Source organism: Cynocephalus volans, chromosome 5 (assembly GCF_027409185.1).
Source record: "Cynocephalus volans isolate mCynVol1 chromosome 5, mCynVol1.pri, whole genome shotgun sequence".
In the NCBI taxonomy this organism is placed as follows: domain Eukaryota; kingdom Metazoa; phylum Chordata; class Mammalia; order Dermoptera; family Cynocephalidae; genus Cynocephalus; species Cynocephalus volans.
The window spans coordinates 149,612,651-149,638,758 of NC_084464.1; the positions used below are offsets into that span (position 1 = coordinate 149,612,651).

General features: G+C 41.8%; 1 protein-coding gene across 1 annotated transcript in view; it reads left to right on the forward strand.

Annotated features, from left to right (window-relative positions):
* Positions 1–399: 399 nt before the first annotated feature.
* The window catches only part of PLEKHG1 (pleckstrin homology and RhoGEF domain containing G1), a 121,162-nt gene continuing 95,453 nt past the window's right edge, over positions 400–26,108 (forward strand). The window contains exon 1 of the mRNA XM_063098055.1: positions 400–481. Coding sequence (XP_062954125.1) covers positions 475–481 — 7 coding nt within the window. The 5' untranslated portion in view covers positions 400–474. The remainder of the gene's footprint in view (positions 482–26,108) is intronic.

Genomic DNA, 26,108 nt, shown 5'->3' on the forward strand with positions numbered 1-26,108 from the left:
TGACAAATGAGACTTCTGAAGTGAGAAATGAAGAATCCCAAATAATCCCTCCTATAAAGGGGGTGGTGCTTCAGTAATACTGACCATTCTCTTCTATTGATTGACTCTCTTCCTATCCCTCATTTTTGTTTTTGCTGTTGTTGGTTTTTGCTTGTCTCATCTACCAAACTTCCCCTGGGCTCCTGAGGGAGGTCTAACGACACAGGAAAAATGACATCGTGGGTGGAGGACGGACGGAGGCGGGAGGAGCTGGCCGGACCTGTCTGCCTTGGGTGCAGCCTCCGAGGAGGACGGGATTGTCCGGCGGTGGCAGCTTCACCGGGCTGCCCCCAGCTCCAGCAGGACCACGGCTGCCCGGGGAGCATGTTGTCAGCTACCATGGTGGGGGCTCTGGTCAGAGGATGGAGGAATCGAAGCTCTCCTCGGAGGGCTGAGTCCAAACTTCTTGTCCCACAGAGCCAAGATGGAATTTGGATGCAGGGTATGTTTGTGACACTTTGGTGTGATGGATGACTTTGTTTAAAGGGATCAGGGGGAGTGATCAGGAGCTTACAAGCTTTTCCCCCCGCTTCAAACACAATCAACAAGTCTAGAGTCTGCTTTTCTTCTCAGGTTATTGGCAATTATGGCTAACTCATTTCCAGCAGGTTTATGCTCCTTTCCTAATCAAAGACCTAGGTACCTTCAGCAGTCACACAGTAAAAGGTCATTGTTCCTACCCTCTTTTTTTTTTTTTTTTTTTTAATGCTTTTAATTGAAGATGGAATCCTTGTTCTGTGGGATTTGTGTTTGACTAGTAGGATAGAAAAGTGTACTGGCTGTTAGAAAATTTTATTTTAAAATATATCACTTTATTACCTCTGGTATGGGAAATGGTAAAAGTAGTTAGCTTCTGGTCTCCCCATTAATTATTTTTATTTTCTGCTTTGTGACTATTGTTTTGAGGCAATAATAGAACTAGTGACAGAAAGGTAGCTGTCCTGTTAACTTAGCTCAAAAGGTTATTGTGGCCTTTTCTGAAATAGATTTTCATTAGGACGAAATACTTTTTGAAATACCTGACCTCATTCTCTTCTGTCTAGACCTTGCACTTTGTAATGAATGACACTTACTTAGAAGGGAGCTCTTTGGTCTTGCTGATGAGTGATCTGTGGGAGAGACACAGAGCTGGCTGGGGAAGCAGGTCTGTGCCCTGGGGTCGCAAACTCCCAGGGGCTCTCTGAGCTGGCCTGCTGCCTCTCGGGATGCGCTTGTCTGAGCCAGAGCCCTGAGAGTTTTCTAAGCAGGAGATATAACTTCTTTCATTTCTACAAATATGTATCGAAAGCTCATACGAGTATGTGCCAGATGTTTTTCTAGGTCCTGGCATACTCTGAACTATAGCTAACCTACTTTTAAGAGGTGTAAAAACTTCATTTTGTCATTTGTTTTGTTCTGACAGTGGTTTCCAATCATACGTTTTAGGATGATGGTATTCAGGAAGAACCAAGCCAAGAAATTATTTTGAAAATAGTCTGATGAGTATTCATTGCAAGATAGTAAATTAGTCATTTAACCAGGGATCCAAAAGACAGAAGGCTATCCTGTGTTCTAAACTGCCAAAGGCTCAGTGATTATTTGTAAAACCTAGGCATTTGGTAAGAGGTATGAATCATCGTAATTCAAAAACTGAGGACCTGATTCTGGTCCTTTGTTTCTTAGATGAGGAAACAGAGCCCAGAGAAGTTGATCAGTAAACTTAGAACCTACAGCTAATGAAGTGTTAAAGCAGAGCCTGGAATCACATTTCCTAAACTCTTAATCTAGCATTTTCTCTCCTATCTTGTACTCTTCTGGTAAATTTGATAAATTTCTGTAACAATATTCAGATCCTTACAAGGTAACACAGTAATAAGTTAACATGTAAGAGATGGTTTTTTAAATAATTTTATTGCGATATAATTCACATAACACAAAATTTACTCATTTAAAGAGCACAGTTCACTGGTTTCTGGCATATTATCCATTTTTAAGTTGTGGTAAAATATATATAACATGAAATTTGCCATTTTAACCATTTTAAGTGTACAATTCAGTGGCATTAATTATATTCCCAATATTGCACAAACATCACCCCTATTTCCAAAATTTTTCATTACCCCAAATAGAAGTGCCCTAACCATTAAGCAGTAACGCTCCATTCTCCCCTCACCTTGCCTTTGGTAACCTCTAATCTACTTTCTGCATCTGTAAATTAGCCAATTCTACATATTGTTTATAAGTGGAATCCTGTAGGATTTATCCTTTTCTGTCTGACTTATTTCACTCAGCTAATGATTTCAGCAGTCCTCCATAGCATGTATCAAAGTTCATTCCTTTTTATGGCTAACAGAATGGTCTGTTTTAATTCCCTTCTATTTTATTCTCCCCCCTGTGATATACTTTAATTTCCAACCTGGTCATAAATTCCATGAAATTTTTAATCTACTAGTATTTTTAGAATGAAGTCATTTAAAGTGTGAGGAGGCTCTTAGAAAGGTATTATTTTCGGTTATTTCTTTAAAGGCAGGGTCATAGATACCCTTTTTTTGTTTTAATCTTTTTATGTCTAACACTTAGTCCAGGGTCTGGCATAGATTAAGTCCTCGGCAAATTTATCTTGAGATGGACAGATGAGTGATTTTTAACGTTTTATTTTTAGGTACCAGGAAGGAGACTTTAAATTAGAAAAAATATATATGTGGTCTTTCAGTTTTAGTTCTTTGTTCTCTGGAGAAATGTTTTCTTTTGACATAAAAATTTATAGTTGCAATTGTTCCACACTCCATAGAATCACTAAGTATAATAGGAAATGTGTGCTATATCCCTGTAAGATCTCAAAAATAGAGGCAACGTGTTATACGATATGAACATTTCAATGTGCCATGTCAAAATTTAACTCAGGAAATCTGACAATGGTTACTTCATGCCTTTAGTGACATTTTGGCAGTGTTTATTATTGAGGGTTTTGATAGCCTCCCAGCTGCTAAGCAGTGTGACTTGAGACGAGCCCTTTAAACTCAGAGCTGCTGTTGGCCCTGTCTGCATGGTGGTTCTTCCTCGCTGCTGGGCTTTGGAATTGAGAGCAGTCAAATTGAAATGGAAGCCACTATCACTTTGAGAAGCCTTTTTACACCTCACTAGAGTGAGAAAACTGAAGGCAAAGGTGGATTTCAGTGATTCACAATTTTTACCTTTCAATACAAAATGTGACTATGTTTCTGCTGGTCTGTGCAAATAAAGTAAGCACGCATGTATTTATTATGAGCAGCCTGCCATGCAGCACACCAAAACGCGCTCTTCCTGCGCTCCAGCTATTTCAAAAGGTGTGGAGGAGGTGAGAGGAAGGATGAGGCAAAATGAAACCCTCGATCGGGAATTGAAAATCATCTCAGGGTACCTTTGCTCTAGATGATTTCCCCACATACTGTCTCAAAGATCTAATCAAAACCAAACATTTGCAAATTTTAAGTTGCCACCAAGTTCTTTGCTTTGTTGAATGGAATCATGTTTCTGTTAGTGTGTGTGTTATTTCAGAAATTACGTTCTCCTTCCTCTGGGAAGCCTCTTCCAGAGATCCCTGCCTCCTGTGGACACCGGGATGGCTTGTTGGTCGTGTGGTTCTTCTGCGATGCAGCATACTTAGCACATGTCCAGTTTCCCGTGGTCCTCCCACCTTACCTAGTGATGAGCCCAGTTAGATCTCTGTGGCTTGATACTCTCTAGATCCACTGTGCCCAGTGTCCTCCACTGGCACTCAATGAATATTTGATAGCAGCAACTTCAGAAACATGAAATGCAAGATGTTGTTAAGGAAGGAGCCTAGTTTTCATAGACGGCCTGCGTAATCTATCTTGATGCTTTGTAAGTCATACCAGGTACTTAAGTTATTATTGCTTTTTACATTTCAAAGGCCTACAGACTACCATTGGCCTAAATATAAAATAATAATTTCTGACTGTAGAGCTGTACACCCTGTAGTCGAAAAGAAAGCCCTTCCTTCCTCATTTCTTAGTGACAGCCTGTAATCATCTTTGAGCAATTTTTAAGATTCTTTCTAAACCATTTCTTTCATGATGTCGGCTGGGGACGAGCTTTGCCTTATGTCAATGGAATAGTTCTCATTCCTTCCCAGGCCCAGCCACCCACCTAGTGAGAAGAAGCAGTTGTTAATCTCAGCCAACTTTCTTTTTCAACAATTATGCTGGGAGGAAAGTCAAATGATAAATATTTATTGAGGACCTGGGAGAAGTTTTGGGTAGCCATTAAAGATAATATGACTGAACCACTATAAAGTCTACCCAAACCTGATTTTTTTCCAATCAATTCCAGACTAGTCTTGAAGGAAACAGGGACCAGGGCTGGATCTGGGTCCCTGTCTAGCCAGGACATGGCCCATTTCTTTCATTAGTCCTGGGAGCAGTTTGGGGTAGCCTGGGTAAGCATCTGTAAATCCCAACGGGAATTTTAACCTTATTCCATATACAGCCTAGCAACTTTAGGCATAAGTAAAATGAAGACTGAGAAATTGTACATCATAGCTTGGTGTTTAGTTTGTTTACATACAAAAAATATTTTGTCTTCATAAACAAAAAATAAAATTAACCTCATTTTATAATTAATGGTAATGACTAAATATGGCAATAATGCTTTAAAATAACTTCCTATGTCACTGTTTCCAGATGAACTTAATAGATTCTTGTACTCTGACCTCTACTTTTCTTACTCAAAGATCAGCTATATAACTCTTTTCCCATATTTCCTCATAATTAAAGTGTAATTACCACTTGATAAGAGCCCCTTATCTTAATTAGATTAACCATTGAGCTCACGATTTCATAAATATTCACTGAGCAGCTGCTATTTGTAAGACGAAGGGGCATACTGAAAAGACAAGAACTCCTAAGGCTTATCCTTGACTTCAAAAAAAGAGAAAACAAATGTAAAGGCATGCAAATAAGATGTAAACAGGCAGAATTAAATAAGTTCCAAACAGATATCAGAAGAAGAAATGATTAATTTTAAAGGACAGTATAGCTTTCCCAAGTAAGTGGAATTTGAATTGGGCCTTTTAAACCATTGAGGATACTTTCACCTCTGAAATTAGGGCTAATAAAAATAAATATTTGCCCTCATCACACTGGTCTTTTTTAACTCATGAAGGTTCTACTAAGTCAAACTGAAGATTTGAAATTAATATAATTACACTATCAGGGCAATTATAGTATGTAAGCAAATCCAAAAGTCCCAAGTGCACTGGTGATTTCCATATTGGGAGACCCATGGGAAGGGCATCCCAAGGCAGGCACTGGCGAGACCAAAGGCAGGGCGCTAGGGAAAGCTAATGGCACTCGTGCAGATGGTTGAGTTGTCCAGTGCAGCTGCGGTTCTAGGCCAGAACCTAGAAGGCTTGAATGCCAGGCCAGGGAGCTTGGACTGGACCTGTAGACCACAAGGAACTATACCAAGCTTTCCTGGCAGAGGATAACCAGCTTCCAGAGTATGAGAGGATAGCTTATACAGTGATGGCTTGAGAAAGCAAGAGACTGAATTCAGCAGGACTTGTTCAGGAGGTTATTGCAACGATTCAGGCAAAAACTAACGAAAGTAGAGATGGAGAGAAAGGATAGATAGAAGAGACTTAAAGTGAACTGATTCTGTCTTATGAGCTAAGGAAACGTTATTATGGCTATTGTTTATTAAGCTCTACTGTCTCTCATGGAATTTTAATTTATAGAGCTATTGAAAGAGGAGTTTTTTATTACTTACATTTCCCAAAGAGAGAGGGCACACCACACCATGCAGGGCCATGTGGGGAAGCACCAGTGTGTCCGGAGGCACAAAGGAGCAAGAGAGAGGCCTACGCCAGAGTCTTTGCTGGGACTCTCATGAGAAAGGCCAGGCAGGGCAGGGGAAACAGCTCTGCCCTGTCTGGTTTGAATAATTCCAGCGGGCCTTGGGTCGAAGTGGCTGTCCCCAATTGTCTGGTCCTGGCCCTGGGTTGATGGAGGGTGGGGGAATGTTGGCTTGGCATGTGACAGTAGGTAAGGAAGTGGTTCAGAACAGGGGCTCTGGATCACAGAGAAGATGGAACCGACTTCCGCTGTTAGTTCAGTTCTGTGATTAATAGATGCCAAGTAGACAAATACAGAATCTAAGAACATACACATTGAAACACCTGTCTCTGCACCGAGACACTGGGCTACATGCCTTATATGCTTTAATCTCACTTGATCCTCTTGGCAATCTGTGGGTAAGTGCTAAAAATCCCCATTTTACACATAAAGCAACTGAGACCCACAGCAGTTCAACCCCTTGCCCCAGTTCATGTGAGTAGTGAGGATTTTTGAAGCCGGGATCGGACCCTGGCCTCGTCGGCTCTGACCCCTGCTGCTGATCACTGTGGCCCATGGCACCTGGCCTTCTCAGCTTGGTTGTCCTTCCTCAGTCTGGGCTCAGGACGTGAGACTGATCCTGCTAAAAAAAAATGAGTGGCGGAAACTTGTAGAAGCCATCCCAGAGCTCACTGGACTAAGGACCAGAGCTGGATGGATGGATGGGGTTCACTGTCTCTCTGTAAGTCTTTTTGTTTCTACTTTGTTAGAATAGCATGAAGATATATGTATTTGTATACTGGTGGTCTGCCATTCAGCATGTTTTAAAAAAAAAAAAAAAAAGAAAAGGTAAACTATATGACTTAATCACTGTCCCCTCTGCTTCCTGGAAAGTGTTTTTCAACTTTTGGCTTCTCTCTCTGATCATTCTAACTCTGGAACTTGGAAGCTCTTATGTCAGCAAAGCAAGCCCCCAGCAGATTCCTTCTTTCCCTGTGTCTTCAGCCCATGGTCCAAATGGCCTGTGGAATAATCTCTGAACTCCCTGGGTAGACGCTGCAGCAGGAACTACCCTCCTTTGGTCATACTCCAGCACAACTGCTCCGTTCAGGCCAACCACTCCCCATGTGTTCATCTCTTTCTTCCCAGCCTGGCTTGTTCTCCAGCGCTCGGCTGCCGCCTCCCTTCCTCTCTCTGCACATCCTTGCCCTTCGCTCACTCCAAGAGCCAGCACACCAGCACACGTTGTTACACTCCTAGATCATGCAACAATAACTTTGGAGCATATGCTTTGCACAAGGCCATGAGGGGGATGCAGAGCCATGAGCAGCCTGGGTCAGGGCCACTGTGTCTTTCAGTATGCTCCTGATCGTTTACCTGGAGGGCTTCGAATCCTTAACTGCAAACCCTTCAAAGAGAGGCATTGCACATCTAGTTTATAAGAGCATTTGCCGAATGAACTCAGCAGAAATCCCTGTTTTATGTCCACCATTAGTTCTGTTAGTTGGGATAGTCCCTGTCCTTGCATGGACGGCTCTGCCACAGGAAATTATTATAGCATACAAAGTAAAAGTTTCAGTCCCGGATTTAGACTGGGTTCAAGTACCAGTTTCGCCACTTACTAGTTGTGTGATTTTGAAAGTTACTTCATCTCTCAGTGCCTCATTCTTCTCAAGTACAAAATAGGGGTGATAGTAATACCTTCTTGGGTTGCTATGAGAATTAAATGAGCTAATTTAACAAGAAAAAGCTTTACTAGCATAGAAAAGTTTACTAGCATAGTAAATTTTTGCAAAACCAGGGTTTAAAAACTTCAGCATAAGAATTTCCCCTGGAATGCTAGAATCAATGGAATTTTATTATTTCTTTGCTGACATTTTAATAGCCAACAATGGCTTTTAAAAGAATTAGGAAGACATACAGCATCTGTTGGTCTCCGCATCGGAGATCCTGTTATGTTTTTGTTTCCATGTGAACCCTATTTTTTCAAAAGTTTGTAAGTCTTTTGCTCCATGGTGAGATTTAGCAACAAGTTTCTGTTCCAAAGAACAATATTTGTCCTGCTTGAAAATCAGTGCTGGTTTCCATTTTCTTTACAAAGAGATTGCTCAATGCTTTATGCTTCTAAAACTTGAATTTAGCTTGATGTTTTTGCAAATGTAATTTTTCATTTTTGTTAATTTAGAAAAACTTCTTAAAAGCTCCAAGGATAGCACATTATACTTTGATTTTTAGATGCTGACTTGCCTTTAGATGGTTTTAGTTTGAGATACGGGTATAGAAAATATTAGGAATTCACTAGAAATATATCTGTGTTCCACAGACGAGGATCCTAGACTGCAGAAAGTATTTTCTTCCTAATAGACAATAGAGTTGATTTCTCTTTCCTTGAAATTTTAAAGCGCAGCTGACCCTTGAACAACACAGTTTGAGCTCCATGGGTCCACTTATACACAAATTTTTTTCCAACCAACCAAAGATTGAAAATATAGTATTTGCTGGGGGTGGAACACACGTACATACGAGGGCTGACTTTTTATATACACTGGTTCTGCAGGGCCAACTGTGAGACTTGAGAATCTACAGATTTTGGCATGCATGGGGGCTCCTGGAGCCAATCCCCCTTAGATACCAAGGGACAACTTTATAAGGTCATGGTGAAGAACACAGTAAGCAGAACTGAATAGAATTCTGGCTCTTTTCTTTGCCATTTGTGTAACCTTGGACTTGTTACATAGCTTGTCTAAGCCTCATCTTTAAAATGGGGACTGTAGAATTCTTAGGAGGACTGAATGAAACCATGCATATCAAGTGCTTACAGCAGTGCCTACCAATCCCGAGCCTTCAAATGTTCATCATCGTTATGTTATAGAGGTCTGACCCTGAAGTTTCAATCATGAACTATATATCTGGTTGTTGAAATTTTCTTCAAACAAAATGGGTCCTCATTGAATGGGAGGGGAATTTTATGTGTAAATATCTATAAAGCGATTAAGCGTACTTATTTAAGTTATATTTGTCAAGAAGAAAGAAGGGGAAGAAATCATAAAAATAATAATTCAAATTTAGAATCTTTACCTTAAAAAATGTTAATTTAGTTACAGAGTGGTGCTGTAACACCAAAATCAAGGGTTCAGATCCCCCTACTGGCCAGCTGCCAAAAAAAAAATGTTAATTTATCATTTTCTTGACTATTTTCAGGACAAGTCAAGGAAACCTGGGGTCCTCTTTATGAAAGTTACACAGACAGTGCAGAAAACTGATATCAGAAGCCCTGGCTGTATCTCAGGGTTGTGATGAGGAAGAATTTAGATCACAGAGAATATTTTAGGATATCTTCCCTCTGTAAATATTTTTTTAAATCCATATATCCTTTATTTCTTTGACAGCTTAAGTTGAAAGTCCTAGGAAGTCTCGTATGAAAGCCAAGAGACCTATGGTAATGCCGCAGATGGGGCTGGGGGAGGGAGTCGCCCTGAGTAATGTCTTTCCCTGCCTCCCTGAAGCCCTGAATCACTTTAAGGCCTGCAGTGATGGCAGGCTGCCCACTCTGGAATAAAATATGCAGATTTTAATTTGAAATCAGAGGCTGACATTTTTTTTTTTTTTTTTTTAAAGATGACCGGTAAGGGGATCTCAACCCTTGGCTTGGTGTTGTCAATACCACGCTCAGCTAGTGAGCCAGCCAGCCATCCCTATATAGGATCTGAACCCGTGGCCCTGGTGTTATCAGCACTGCACTCTCCCGAGTAAGCCATGGGCCAGCCCAGAGGCTGACATTTAGACACTTGTTAATCTTGCATTAAACACTATGACTATCTCATTACACACAAATGCACATTACACACAAATGCACATACACCTTCTTCCTTCTGGGATGCATTAACACTGGTTCCAATGGTAGGTTTTCCTTTGGCCCCATTGATCCGACTTTGTGGGTGTGTTTCAGACAACAGCATTGTTATGCAAACTGCACGAAAGCAGTCTTAAACCAACCAGAAGTTGAAATATCAATAACTGATTCGTGAGCATAATTTTACAAGCACTTTTGAAGTCCAGAGATATAAGAAATCTTCTATAAAGAGGAAAACATCAGAAGTACTTTTAAATACACAAACTTTTGAGCACTTAAAAATTTCTTCAGGATCTAAAATAGAATGTATGTGATGATTTGATTCTGTCAAAGAATCATAACCATTACAAACAGTTTGTAAACTTTTGAACTTAAAAAAAAAATGGATAAAATAGAACAGTTTCAATTAGTGAGAACTGCAGACCAGATTACCATGTTGTAGGTGGTAAAAAGAGCCCTGAATTTGGAGTCAGGCCTGCGGTGTTCTAGCTGGGTGTCTCAGGAAGGTTATTTTATTTATTTTTATTTATTTATTTATTTATTTATTTTTATTTATTTATTTTTTTTTTAATTTTATTTTGTCGATATACATTTTGGCTGATTATTGCTCCCCATCACCAAAACCTCCCTCCCTTCTCCCTCCCCCCCTTCCCCCCAACAATGTCCTTTCTGTTTGCTTGTCATATCATCTTCAAGTAATTGTGGTTGTTATATCTTCTCCCCCCCCCGCCCCGGTTTTGTGTGTGTGTGTGTGTGTGTGTGAATTTATATATTAATTTTTAGCTCCCACCAATAAGTGAGAACATGTGGTATTTCTCTTTCTGTGCCTGACTTGTTTCACTTAATATAATTCTCTCGAGGTCCATCCATGTTGTTGCAAATGGCAGTATTTCATTCGTTTTTATAGCTGAGTAGTATTCCATTGTGTAGGTGTACCACATTTTCCGTATCCACTCATCTGATGATGGACATTTGGGCTGGTTCCAACTCTTGGCTATTGTAAAGAGTGCTGCGATGAACATTGGGGAACAGGTATACCTTCGACTTGATGATTTCAATTCCTCTGGGTATATTCCCAACAGTGGGATAGCTGGGTCGTATGGTAGATCTATCTGCAATTGTTTGAGGAACCTCCATACCATTTTCCATAGAGGCTGCACGATTTTGCAGTCCCACCAACAATGTATGAGAGTTAGCTTGCTCTCAGTTTCCTGGGAATCTTTGCAGGATGGCTGAGCTTAGGCCACTAGTCCTTTGAAGGAGGGAGCCCTAAGTGGGAGAAATTTAAGTACACTCAACTGTGAAGTGTGTCTGGTGCCAGAGTGTTGGGGAGGTGGCACCAGTGTGGTCACCTATTTCAGAATATTGCCTATGGCTGGCCCTGGGAGGAGGGAGCCCTTTGCAGAAGTTCTACTTGGTCGGTGGAGAATTCAGATGACCCCAGCAGGGAGCATCAGCTCTTTGTGTGCAAGTAGAAGGGAGTTTGGTTTCTCCACCTATTGAAATACTTGTTTACTCTGACCAGCCTCCTGGTGGAAGATTGACACAAACAATTCCCTGCTGTGCAAAGGGAAAATGTTGTGTTTTGTTTCCTAATACCAGAGCAGCTTTCTTATGGTGAAGAATCAAAAGTGTCCCCATATCTTACCTGCTTAGGAGAGTAATTCTAGTTCTTGATAAGGCCTGAAGAATGTATTTCTTATGAGCCTTTCAAGACATTTTGTTCCTCTAGGGTTTGTTATTGTTTTTTGTTAACAGTGTGAGAGTAAAGACCAAGTGTTGGCTAATGCATCAAACAGGGAGATCAACTGTGAACTGCCTCATATTATATCAATTTTGAGAGATTTGATTTTGATCATGTTATATCAATTTTGTTAGTTAAGGAAGTTCTTAGCATATTAATGATTTGGCTCCCTAACTTGACTATTTATTATGAAAATGAATTATATAGTAAAACCTTACCTATTCCAGCTAATTGAAATATTCAATTTTATTATTTCCAAATAAATGAGAAGACAGAGTATGCTTAAGGAAGAATATTTTGGATACCTTTAATCCATTGATTATACTAATTTATAAATGAGTACGTAATAGGAGCTGCTAAAGATCATTTAAGGAAGTAACAAGATACAGGTACCTCCTCTGTGCCGCTCTAGGCCAGGCAGTATATGAAGTTCTAAAGCTCCTCATTTGTTCTTTTCCAGCAATTGTGCAGATTGTGTGTCTTTTTGAGCAGGGTTAGGTGGGTTAAGATTTCAAATCTTGGGTTTACCTCTGACTTTAAAAGAGGCCAAGTGACATCAATAAATCTATGTTGACATGATTTGAAAACAAGTTGATTTATTGTTAAGCTCAAACTCTGGGGGGAAGAAAAGTTTTTTTAGGGAGTCTTAGTTATTCAATTTATTTCCTTAACATTTACCTTTTTCTCATAACTGGTACAAAGGCAAATTTCAAAGTAATATCAGGTTATATGAAATTGGTGATTGTGTTCGTTGCTATTACATTTTCTTTTTATTTCTTCACAACCAAAATGTAACTGCTGGTGAAATCTGAATGTACCTGTGGACTGGACCAATGTCAGTGGTTGTTATTCTACTATAGGTACGCAAGATGCTACCATTGGGGGAAATTAAGTGAAGGGCACAGGAGACCCACTCGTACTCTTTTGTTTGTTTTTTTGCAGTTTCCTATAAATTTATACTTACTTCAGAATAAAAATTTTAGATAAACAAAAGTAACTGTTCTGTAGAATTCTTTCCTGAGGTCACTGGTGCTTGGCAGGGATTTGGAAAAGATGCTTTGACTCAATGGTAAGTGACTACCAAGCATTAAGTCCCTTGTAGGTGTCCATAAATGCTTCTTGAGTGTCACTGTCTTGAAATCACCTGCTAATGGGGAAGAGAGGCTTTCGACTATCTACTGTCATAGGGTCACACCACTGGCCCCACCTACTTGCCCATGCACATGGCCAAGCCCTGGATGCTCCTGAGTGACAGGAGCAGTGATGCTGAAAGCTGGCTGACTTGCTGTGAGCACTTAGTATGTGCCAGGCTCAGTCACACCTCATGCTCATTAAATCACTGAGGCCTCAGAACACCCTGGGAGGCCACAAAAACTAAGCAGCTTTAAGCATGGCAAGTTTAAACAATAATTCAACAGCGTCCCCACTTTCAAAATAGTTTACTCAATAGAGATCCCTAGTAAGGGATCTTAATGAAGGCGGTGGACTCTCTTAGCTAAACAAACAGAAATTTTCCTTTTGAATTATAATGTAAGCAAGAGAAAACTTTGAAATTGTCTAATTGTCCTTCCCTTCTGAGGATAAATCCTGGCAATTCTCCATGGCCCTGCTGTTTTTGCTAACTCCTGCCATGTTTAGCATTGATATAGCCAAATTTTAGATCACATGTTTTGGTAAATAGCTCATAGTGAGAATAATATTTACTCTGGGCAGGTTCCTATTGTTTCAAATTGGTTATGTGCTGGGGAAGATGCAGAGGGTCACACTGAAGTGCCAGTGTCATACTGAATTACGGTGTCACATGCCAGAGAGAGGCTCCCCACCTGTCTCAGCTGCATTGGAAGGAAGAGCCCTCTGCATGCCTGGCACAGGCCTGCTCTCCAGGGCTGAGCGCTCTCCCAAGCCTCTCGCCCCCATCACAGAGCACCTGATGTCCACCATTTACGTGGAAGACTCAGAGTAAGAACAGAAGCCTCGTTCTGCTCAGCCTCTGCCTAAGCAGGTTGTCGATTCTCAAAGCGTCCACAGGACACGCAGCATCAACCCTCAGGGAACTTACAAATACTCAGGCCCGACCCAGCCCCACAGAATCAGAGACCCTGGGGGTGGGACCCAGCAGCCTGTGTTTTAACAAGCCCTCCCTGTGATTCCAGTGCCAGCAAGGTTTGAGAACCCCGGGGCTAGGTTCTAAAGCCCCCTCTTCACCTCCAGGCACATATTCCACACTCTAATTCTATGAATCTGTGATGCGAATTTACATCTCTGGCCGTATCATATGATTGAGAGGACAAGCTCTGAAGTCTCACTGCCTGGGTTCACATCCTGATGCCTCTACTTCACAGCAATGCAATCCAAGCAGTCTACTGGACTTGCTGTGTATGGAGTTCCTCATCCATAAGTTGGAGACAGTAGCACCTCTGTTCTAAGAGGGTTGTGAGGAATCAGTCTGAAGCTCGGAGAACAGTGCCGGGCACTTAGGAGGTACTGTATGCACACATTAGCTGGTAGCATACCTCTCTCTCTCTCTCTCTCTCTCTCTCTCTCTCTCTCTCTCTCTCTCCCCCCCCCCCTAAAAAAGTCTGAAACTTTGAGGACGGGAATTATAGCTTGTACAGCTCTATTTCCTCTACTTGGGCTAAATATTCAAAATGCTCTTAAACACACACTAAAGAAATAAGATAATAAATTAATGGTGTTAAAAATTTGTATTCATAGGAAGGTCCCACAATGGGGTATGTCTACGGATGGCATGGAAGCTGAATTTTTAAGGAATAAGCAAAACTTGTTTAGGAACACACTGATTGTCACTTCAAATCCAATGATGGGAAGTGTGTGAGACCTGGGATTGCTCCCATGTTCTAACTAGAAAAACGTGAATACAAGGAGTTTAGACTCATCTGTATTTGGGGTTCTTTTAAACCTTTTGACAATTGTCTATCTGTAAAAGGAAGAAATGAATATGACCGGGTACCTGTTAGGTGCCATGCATACACCACGATGGACATTTTACAAGTGTTATAATCACTTAAATCAAAAGGTAACTCTGTGGAATAAGATGTTTTCCTAGTTTCAAAGAGACCGAGGTGACTGAAGTTAAAGACCACGATCATGCAGCTGATCACAGGTCGCAGATGTGAAGCTAGGCGTGTCATCTCACTCTATAATTCACTCTTTGGTAACACTAGTTTAAAATATAAAACTGAATTTTCAACAAATGAGACATGGACATCTTTTGCTACTTCGAAAACACAGCTGGACAGCACAGTGGTTGTCCAGCTCTGGGGTGCACACCTTACAAAGGGCACTGGCAACCACCCACCATCAACATCACTTTTCTCCTTTGCAACTGCAAAAGTCAAAGAGCCTCACCTAGGTCTGTGTTTTGAACTTCATCATTCTCTTGCTGTCTGCATTGGCCTTTAGATGAGGAAATGGCCAGGGTACTTGCAGAGATGCCAAGCTTCCAGCGGGGGAAAGCCAGACCCAGGTTTTCGGCCTCACAATACAGAAAATCATACTTTCCCTTACCACCCTCTCCCCACCTACATCTTTCCCATAGCTTTATTCAAAATGAAGGCAAGTTAGGATTCACAGGTTGTCCAACCAGGGTTCTTAGATTTTTGACTCTATACTTAAAACATAATTTTATTCTGTCAATTAGGAAAGCTCTATTCTACTCGAAGAGCTACTTCTTGCAGTATTAAAAAATCAGTCTAGAAAATGTTCTGGTTTTTGTTAAATTTTTACTTAATTTGAAAGTATGGTAACATTCTTGCAGCGTGACTGTGGCTCTCCACCCTGGACATACGTGTAAATCACTTTAAGAAAAACATTCTGGTATATGAGTAGAGAACAGGCTGTCTTAAAATAGTGTTTGGTTATTGTTTCGTACCTTGATTTTTAAAGACTTGCAGGATTCTGCGTAGTATTTTTACATAGTTAAATGTTCTTAGTGCCTTTGAATTTGCTTCTATCCTATTATTATCCCTGACAATATAAGTAAATTAATTTCAAGTCTTCGCAGTTTGGCTGATGTTGTAGAACCTTCACTCTGGTGTAGACTGGGTATCTCATGAGAGATTTTAAAAAGACTGAAGTACAGCAATAGCAAATACTCACTTTGTACTGCCCTTGAACTTCAGAGTTGACAGCATCCTTGGTGGCTGATGGTCCACCTCCATTATTTACCTCTGCGGATGTTGAAAACCAATCTTAGTTGATTCTGTGAAGTGGGGGAGGAGTTGGCCAGGATCCCAAGTGCAAACCCACCAGGACCTGACCCCCCTCCCACCCTCCCACCCTGGCTCTGAAGCTAGGAATAGCCTCAGCACAAGTGCACTCTTCATTTTAATTTGGCCTCAGACCCAAACCTTCACCTGGTCTCCTTCCTGTGGAGTTAGGCAGCACCTCACATGGGTCACATGGGCCTCAAGGGCCCCTTCTGTCCCTTTAGAACAAGCCCAAATCTAGAGATAGAAGTCGCTTTTCCTACAAGGTACATTGCCCTGGACCCCAACATGATCCCTGACTAGCTCTGTTTGTAATCCTTTATTGCCTTTTGGGGGAGCCTAATTTTAAGCACGTCAAGTCTCTCTTTCATTGTCGACCCCATCTGAGCTCTTCCTGTCTGGGTGGTGGACGAGGGGAGGCTGAGAGGGGTGTAGGGGCTGGAGGCCCCCTTGAGCTCCCCCTGGAGTGCTGCTCTCAACCTTTCTATGCACAAAAATCACCCAGGTGGGTTGGTTACATGCCCATTCCTAGACCTCATTCCTGAAGATTTTGATTTAATGTTCTTGAGCAGGGCCCAACAACCTGGTTACTTGTTGAAAATCCAGCTGATGGTGGTTGTCTTAGTCCATTTGGGCTGCTATAACAAAATACCATAGACTGGGTAATCTATAAACAAAAGAAATTCATTGCTCACAGTTCTGGAGACTGGGAAGTCCAAGGTCAAAGTGCCAGCAGATTTGTTGATTTAATGTTCTTGAGCAGGGCCCAACAACCTGGTTACTTGTTGAAAATCCAGCTGATGGTGGTTGTCTTAGTCCATTTGGGCTGCTATAACAAAATACCATAGACTGGGTAATCTATAAACAAAAAATTCATTGCTCACAGTTCTGGAGACTGGGAAGTCCAAGGTCAAAGTGCCAGCAGATTTGGTGTCTGGGAAGGGCTCATTCGTTGCTTCAAAGTTGGTGCCTGTTGCTACATCCTCACCTGGTGGAAAGACAAAAGGACTTCCTCAAGTCTCCTTTATAAGGGCATTGATCCCATTCGTGAGGGCTTTGCCCTCATGACCTGATCACTTCCCAAAGGTCTCTTCTCTTATTACCATCACCTTGGGGGTTAAGTGTCAACATACGAATTTGGGGGGGACACATTCAGACTATAGCAGTGACAGTTAGCAAGCTTGGGCTGCCGTAATAAGACACCACAGACTGGGGAGCATAAACAATAGACATTTTCTCACAGTTCTCGTGGCTAGAAGTCCAAGATGAAGGTGCTAGCTGGGTTGGTGTCTGGTGAGGGCTGTCTTCCCAGCTTGCAGATGGCTGCCTTCTAACTGTGTTCTCTCAAAACCTTTTGTATGGAGAAAGAACAAAATCTCTGATATCCCTTCCTCTTCTTATAAGGACACTAGTCTTTTCAGAGTAGGACCCCACCCTATGACTTCATTTCACTTTACCTCCTTGAAGGCCCTATCTTTAAATATAGTCACCTTGGGGGTTAGAGCTTCAACGTATGAATTTTGGGGGGATACTGTTCAGTCCATAAGAGTAATTTAGGAGGTGTTAGATCACACTGGAGAAATGTTGTTTTACAGTGTTTATTAACAATTGCAGATTTATTCATCAAGCATTCAGTTTACAACACCATTGCGATAACTGATGTATTAAAGTCTAAATATTCAGATCTCCTTATTGGCTAGCCATAAAAAATAAATAGGAATGTGTGAATAGATGAAAATCTCTAAATGTCTACAATAGAGTGAAATGCAAGGTATATTTTGAAGATGCACCGTCAGAGCTCATTTTCATAAATTATAAACGGTTTAGTTCACCTTCAGAGGAGCTTTTTAAAAAATAAAATCATGAGTAGGATATACCCATGCAGAAGAGAAAAAGAATCCCCTGCTCTCTGACACCTTCTTGGTCATGAGGTTTCCAGAGAAATGTGGAAAAGGGAGCACATCAGTGGGAGACCATGGGGAGCAGCCGTCCTCCTGGGGACTGCATGGGGCTTCTCAGCCCTTGATCAGCCGGCAGGACTGGCCTCCAGGGCCCTGCAAGGAGGTGCACTGCAAATGTGCAGCCTCCAACCCAACCTCAGGATTGGAGCGGGAAGAGGGACGTTCAGCAAGTTCAGTAGTCCGAAGTGTGTTGGGCTGGCTTGACCCATCCAGTCTGCAGGAGCTTTTTCCCTTAGGGAAGCTTTTAGCTTTCTGCTTTTTCCTCCATGTCAGGATTAGGGGAAAGAGGTCGTTTTGTTTTTCTAGCCCCCTCTCCCACTCCCCCCTCCTCACACTCCTGACAGAAGAGATCACATATCAGAGACAGTTCTCCAGAAAGACTTGGGTACATCTATAAATCATCTCGGATGCCTCTGTGTATTAAAATATTTTATCTCCAGGGTTCAGAAAGAAGTAAACGCTGGTATGGGGTGCAGAATGGGGCTTTCTCCCTTTCTAGGGAGAATGCCGATGACTCACTAATGCCTCTGGGTGTCTTCCTAAATGACTGGCGTCAAAACACACAAATGCGCTTCCAAGTTAGGGGGACTCTGAATTCTTCTTTGTTCCTGGCGTGTACATCCAATTTTACACTCGTCATTTATTTTGATGAGACTAGAATCTCCAATTCTAAGTCTTAACTTCTGTCCTATTATTTTTTTTTAAAGGTATGACAAAACTAGTGCTTTATGAAATTAGGATGTGATGTGTGAGTTTTTACATTCATAGAGGATCTTGGCTTATTTTTCAGAAGAGCATCAAAAACAAATCCCCACTTCAGTTCTTACCTATGGGTGGGTAGATGGCAGGAACCCCGCGGTGTTGCCAGCCAATTCAGTGTGTCCTCCTTTGGGGGCTGTGCTTTTGTTTTGCTGTCCACAGACTTTTAAATGTTAAAAACCATGACACCAGTTATCTGGGTATTTGGTTTGGCAGAATTACCAGTTAAACTGCTTCTTCTATTCCTGCACAGAAACCCTAAGCAAATTGTAACATTTTGTTCAAACGCAGATTTGTTTAAAAAATAAATGAATAAAACTAGTAGGATAAGACATTTGATTAACGTAAAGAGTGGAAAAATGAAAATAAGAGCCAATGAGGTTAAATGGTAAAGACAATTTACATTTCTTGACCTGCAATTAATATTTTCCCCATTATAAACCTTCTCCCCTGTCCCTCACCAATTCTTTCCACAATGGAAAGATTGAGCTTATGGGACTTTTATTGCCTAATTTTGTATAGAGTAACAAACAAGTGATATTTTTAGTTCTTTGTTTCCTTTCGTATGGCTTACAAATTGAAGAGAAATAAATTGTTCTTACCAGATTGTATAATCTCGTAATTTCTAAGACTGCTGACCTAGTATACAGAGCAGTGTCCTGAGGTGTCCATGTGTGTAATCCAGAGTCGTGTGCCTCAAGGGTCAGGTGGATCATGTAAAGGTGTAAGGGAGGACAGGTGTGAAATGAAAGGAGGTGGTGGGGACTGCAGCAAAGTGGAAAGCCACGTTCAGGGAGCAGCAGCACGCATGCCTGTACCCACTGCTGCTGAATGCAAGTGTTAATCTAGTATTAATTGATGTTTATACTTCATTTTTATTTTTATTTTATTTTTTTTTGGCACCCTCACTTTAAGCAAAAAAATCTGGACTTTTATGTGAAATATCCTGATTTTTTAAACTTGGGTCGTCAATTCAAAGACCCAGTGTGAACCAAGCAACAGGTCTACCTGCCCAGCCTCAGTTCACAACTTCTGGGGCAGTCTTCAGCTCACACTAGGCCTTGCCAGCCCTGTGGGCACAGGTGCAGTCACTTTCAGAGACCACACTTTGCCAGCTCAGTTGTCTCTTCCACCAGCACAAGAACAGGACCTCTTGCTTTCCCTCTACTCCCAGGCAGGCTTCCTGGCTCCCCCTTTCCTCTGCCTGCCCTGTCACCACCCTGTGCCCCAGGCTGCCAATTCTCCCAGGGGCCCCTGCCCTGAAATATTCAGCATTCCCGAGCTCCCTATAGGAGCTCTGGTGCGACAACTCAACCCTGGCCCCAAACTCACCACTCCTCTCCTTGTGGGGAAAGCTCCTAACCTCTTGTGTTTTCTTCTGTTACATAAAAGATCCTGCAGCTCAATTGCCTGGGATATTACTGTTATTATAACTCTTGCTTTTCTTTCTTTTCTTCTTTCTTTCTTTCCATTTGTTTATTTATGTATTTGTTTGTTTGTTTATTTGTGTCATCTCTCCTTTGTCAGGGCATTTACAGGCTTGAGTCCAGCTTGAGTACGTGGCACATATGAAGTCAGAAAGCAGTATCTCCCCTGACCCACATGACCTTTTACACATTCTATTGATCATGCCAAACTCCCTTCCCCTCGTCTCTCTCAGGGCCACCAAAGTCTTTCATCACCATCAGATCTCTCACCCCCAGGCCCACCCTCAGCTTAATCACATAGAATCTGTGATACATGCCTGAAAATATTTGAATCCCAGGTTTAGGTATGTCAGAATTCTTTTTCCAGGAGCCATCTTAGACGAGCCCCTTACAAATCAATCATCAATCAATCAGTCAGCTAATCTAAGCAAGTAAACTGGGTTGGAGGACAGCTACAAAGAGTCTTCCATTCTCACCCAGTTTCCATGGAGGCTCAACCAGGACAGCTCATTACAGTGAATTTTTTCTAATCATCATCATGGCATGTATACCTAAGCTGTAAGAGCACCTTGAACAATTTGGAACAAACCATACTTTATATTATCTGTGTATTAGAGAAGCATAATTTTTGCAGTTGTACATTTAGCTCTACTTCCTTGTTACTGAGTATATTAGGGCAGGTACTTGGTTGGAGTGCAACCACAAATTATGACAGTACCTCTGTGGGAAAATGAGCTATTTCACAGTGTACTTTATAACCGGGTTTCCAGAATGCAGTTTTGCAGAAAGCAGAGATAATGTCCGTGAATTAGTAAAAAGCATGATCTGGTCTATCACTGTCAGATGATGATGTTGAAAATTTTTGTAGGGAGTTTTTTTGTTGTTGTTGATAATAGTCGAGTTAAGACATCTATCACAAATTCTGCCACATAAGGAATTATATATAATTTTTAAGGTATTTTCCCTACTCAAGAGCCACATATACCTGGTTTTTGCATCAATTCATGGGTATCTGACTGTAATAGTGGGACCACGTTTAAGATCCTAAACTTATCTGAGCGACTCAAGAGAGACTGTGTAGTTAAGAAGTAGGTCGCAATGTGGACACATCATCTCAAATCATGGAATCTTAGATTTGTAGATTTGAAAAGTATTCTTAAATGTCAGAGGCCCCAGAGCCCTCATTTTACCAATCCAGAAGGAACCTGGAACCCAAAGAGATTAGCAGTTTGCCCAAGATTACAAAATTGCCCAGTAGAGCTGAGGTTCCACGCATCACAACACACATCTCAAGGCCTTGTGTCCTTTGCACGTGTTGTTTTACAAGTGGTAAATGATGGCTTAGATTGAACAAAATAAGTTCAGCTTTGGGGATGGTTTTTATTATTAAATCAATAGGATGATAACCAACAGTGACTATGAAAACGTAATTCCTCAATACTCAGAGCAGCTTAGTTCACTGGTGTTTGCCCTTTTGTTATGCCCTAATTTGTACAGACTACGATGCAAAGGTCTTGTGTCTGGAGCCATGCTAGGAACCAGGCACTTGTCCTTGGTTTCGGGTACCCTAAGGAAGGTGACAAACTGGTCCTGGGAAATACTCAACGCTCAAGTGCACATGGTCAGTTCATAAGGCCCCTACAAGTGTCAAGACAAAGAGTGGAATGACCACCGCCTACTCCCCGTCTACCCTTTCATACTCCCTCCTTTAGGGCTCCTTTGATATATAATCATTTTAATCTGATTATATGTAGATGAAAATGCTGGGCAGGGAAGTTTACATTATGATTCACTGTAACCACACCTTATAAGCACCGTGTCCAAGAGATGAGGCAAGAACGGAATCATGGTTACAGCACAAGCAGCTCTGTGCACTGTCTGGGGAAAGGAAAAAAAGGTAAGAAGATGGGATTGAATTATGTCCCCCCAAAACTCACTGAAGCTTGAATTGTATCCCCCAAGTATTATGTATTAGAAACTTGGCCCCCACTGTGACTGTTAAGAGGGTGGGAAATCCTATTATGGTAATTGAAAGGTGGAGCCTTGAAGAGGTGATTGGATTATAGGACCGTGCAGTAGTGAATAGATTAAAAATGGTGGTCAGGTGCATAATTCTGAGGGCTTTAAAAGAAGAGGAGAGTCTGTCTGTCTGTCTCTCTGCTCTCTCTCTCTGCTTCCACCATCTTGCAATGTGAGACCTCTGGGCCACTGTCTCCACCACCAGATGGACTTTGGACTTTCCGGCCTCAAAAATTGTAAGCAGTAAATGTCGTTTTTCTTTATTAATCACCCAGTTTCAGGTATTTTGTTATAAGTAACATAAACAGACGAGTACAGAAGAGAAAAGACTGATTATGCAGATTGGAGGATAGGATTGCCCCAGAATGGAGAAGGAAAGAAGACACTTCAATAAAGGGGCGCTGTTTACAATAAACGTAGCTATTCATTTTGGTATATTTGCAAACAAGATTGCTCAGAAAAAAAATCTAGGTTGGGTGGTCACTATGGGCATAATGCCAAGTGTACCAATGCACTCTATAACCACAGAAAGTAAAGTGGCCTGAATGTCTCTTCTCTCCACCTGGCTTCCCCTAGTTGACTTCTTCTCAGCCTTTGGATGGCAGTTCACACATCCTTTCTTAAGGGAAGCCTTACTGGACCACCCCAAACCAGGCCTGGTCCCTTGTGCATATTTTCATAGCGCCGTGCCTTCCCTGCACAGTTCACATCTCACAGCAGTCAGTCATCTGTTCAGGTGATCGTTCAGTGTCTGTCTTCTCCCTGGCCAACCTCCATGCCCTTTGAGGACAGAGTGCTGTTGCTGCATCTAAAGGCATGACTTGAGAGGAGAAGGGAGAACATTTATTTCCCAGAGGATTTTCTAAAAAAATTGCCATCTTTTCAACTTGTTTTACAGTAGTAAGTTGGCAGGAGGATAGTTAAGATTCTGAGACCACTTTGGTGGAAGCAGTAGGAAAGCAAGATCTTAACAAGTGTAGAGGGAGAGGATCAGAGGGTGGTGATAGTTTTAGGTGCTGTCCCACAACCACAGGGACAACTCTCTCCCTCGACAACACCCGTCCCCCATGAACCCTGCCTCCAGGAATCACTTAGGGTGATTAATAAATATTTAATAAATATTTGAATATAGAGGCAAAAACATATGGGAAACCTGATAGCATATCTTAAATAATTAAGGAACTACAAAGTGGAAGTGAGGTGAGATTTCTCTTGTGTTTCCCTATAGTGGTCCTTAAAGAACTTCAGTTCAATGTGAGAAAGTACTTTCAAGATTAGAATTGCCTCAGAATGTGATGGATTATCTGAGCAGGGATGGAATGCCGGGAAACTGACAGCGTCCAAGCAGAGACTGGGCACACTTGGTGACATATTGTAAGTAGTAGTTTAAACACCAGATAAGGAGTTAGAGCAGAACACTCCAAAGAGTCTTTCCAATATTGATGTGCTATTATCGTCGAATTTTTGTCTGTATATCCCCCACTAGAAAATAAGCTCCGTAGGGTAGGGGTGTTTATCTGTTTTTTTCACTGCTGTATCCTTAGTGCCTAAGACAGTGCCTGGCACATAGTAGCTGCTCAATAGATACTGAATAAATGAATATATCAGTAGATACCAAATTCACAATATGTTTCCAGCCTAGAATAGGCTCTAATTAAGTGTTTATTTCATTGGCTTGTATCAGGCAGGCCGTAAATCAAGAAAGGGACTAGAATTTGGCATTCTGCCCCCGAATAAAAAGCTTGGGTCAACATCCTGACTAAGCACGCTAAGTCAAATTGCTATCAGCTTTTCAGACCAAAGATTGTGCAGTTAGTACGACATTGTATCAGCCAGGGACCTGGCTAGGGACTAAATTAGCTCTGCTGGTTCAAATGAAGGGTTTCATGAAGAAGCTCCTTCATGAAACAGGTGGGTGTGGCTAAGGGAGCCGGTGAGGGGTGTGTCGCAAGGAGAGACAGCAGCAGCTGGGAGCCCTTTCCACTGTTCTCTGGGACAACCCACAGGGACCCCCAAGGGATCAGCAACAAAACAGAGTTAAGGGAGCCCAGTGGGGGCAGGAACCATGGATGGGCTCCCTGGGATGCAGCCACTGCTCAACAGCAGACCCCTAATCAAAGAGGGAGCAGAGGAAATACCCTTGTTTCCCTCTCTTCCTGCCTCACAATAAGTATTGGTGCCTCCCACTAGCCAAACCTCCCTGGAAGCCAGCCAGCAGGGAGCAGGTGTGCGACTCGGGGACAGAGCAGGGCCACAAGGAAAGATGGGAGAATTTATTTTGTTCTTACATTTTAATTACACAAATAGTGCATATTCATTAAAGAAAAGGTAGAGACTATATCCAAGTGTGCAGTGAAGGAAACCACCTGTAATCCCACGTCACAACCCCCTAGTCCTAATGTTTTGGCTTTTTCTCCTCCTTTTTCTCTTCATTCGTATTCTTGTAAAGGATTTGATCATTTTTATTCAGAATAAACCAAAATCAATGTGGTTACACTTGTTTCTTGACCTAATTGAGATTAAACCTGCAGCAGAACAGAGAGCTCCTTTTCCTGTCCTTTGTTCTGTTCACATAAACAAGTTACTTCATGAACCTCTGTGGGAACTGGAGTTAGGTAAGTGTTTAGACTCACAAAAACTTTCTGCAAGTTTGGCTCTCAGCTTGGATACCAAGTAATTAAGTATAAGATGAAAGATGAGTCCAATTGGGCCTACTGTCTAAGATTGGTAAGGGAACTATCAGCGGAGGCAACCTAGTTTAGCTTGATTTTACTGTCAACATAAGGTTACAATCCACTTTTAATACTGTTTGAAGGACATTTTGAGAATAGAGAGAAAGACAGTTTGGAAAAACAGAGCAAATGCTTATGTAACCCAGTTCTTGGTAGTTTATATCTGTAATGTCCTGTACTGCTTCGTGACACTTGTCACACTTGTCATTTTTTATTTGAGGCTTGTCCAGTCCTACCTGACAGCAGCTCCAAGAAGGCAAAGCTCCTCCCCATCCCCTGTGCCCAGCATAGAACCTGACACTTAGTAGGTCCCAGTAAGCCACGGTGCTAAGTTGAGAGAAGATGTGAAGGGAGAAATATCAGCAGGTTGTTGCTGTATGTGCTAAAAGGTTTGAGAGGCAAAGATCAGCATCCACAGCAACAGATGGGTACTTAAGACCGCCATGATAATATACTGAGGTCAGCAGCCCTCGCAGCCTTCTCTAGTTTAAAAAAAAAAAAAAAAAATCCTGGAAAGTAATAAGTCATGTCAACTCATTTAGAGAGGAGTCAGTTGTGCTTTCCTGGAGTGGAATCTGTATTTGGCCTTTTACAAATTTCTGCCTGAATGGGATTGTCCATGACGTGGTGTGGGAGGCCAAATGAATGTAAGCTCAAATCACCCCACTTCAGTTCTAGAAATTATATAGTCTCCCCTGAGATCAATTCATTTGCTCACAGTTCATACATCTTAGAGGTTAAGCTGTCAACCGCTGCATCATTGTACATAGCTTTGGGAGTGGGGGAAGGGGACTGATTATGGTGACCCCGGAGCATGGTAATTGCAGGGGAACAGGTTCTGAACCATTTCAGACACTGATTCGTATTTGCTCCAAGCAGTTTGTCTGTGACTCCTGCAAGCTTACGTCGTCACCTCTGCTGCTTTTGAGGATTGTCTCTGGGTCTCTGAGAGGGGGTGGAGGGCAGCTGGCAGTACTGAGCTGAGCCCTCCCTTCACTCTATTGCAGCCAGGGATCTGTGTCCAGAAAAGAGCAGGAAAGACTGGCAGATGGGATTTGTCCCTCTCCTCTGCCAGGATGTGACATTGCTTTACAAGCTCACGTAAAGGTTATGAGCCTCAGTGGTTGCTACTCTGAACCTGTAAGAGATTCTTGTTTTAATTAGTATTTTGGAAAGTACTGCTGCAGGATTTCAATACAGCAACCAAGCCCCTTCTACAAGTTCAAGTACATTTTTTTTTAGAGTGTTTTCAAAAAGTATAGATTGTGTCGAATGCCTGTAGTTATGCATGGATTAGATGGGTGTTATCTCCTGGAGAAAAATGTGTCTGAAAGCAGACTGCATTCTTCCAAGGATAATTAGTTCATTGTGTTTAGCACAGCGAGTCCTCCAATGGTGTTCTAAAAGATGGGACTGATAGATTATTGAAAGCAAGAGTCTTTTGTAACATATTTGCTTGATATCCAAAAATTGTTCAGTTCAGAAATAACTGTGCCTTGATTTCATTATCTCTGGAAAATAAAGACCAAACA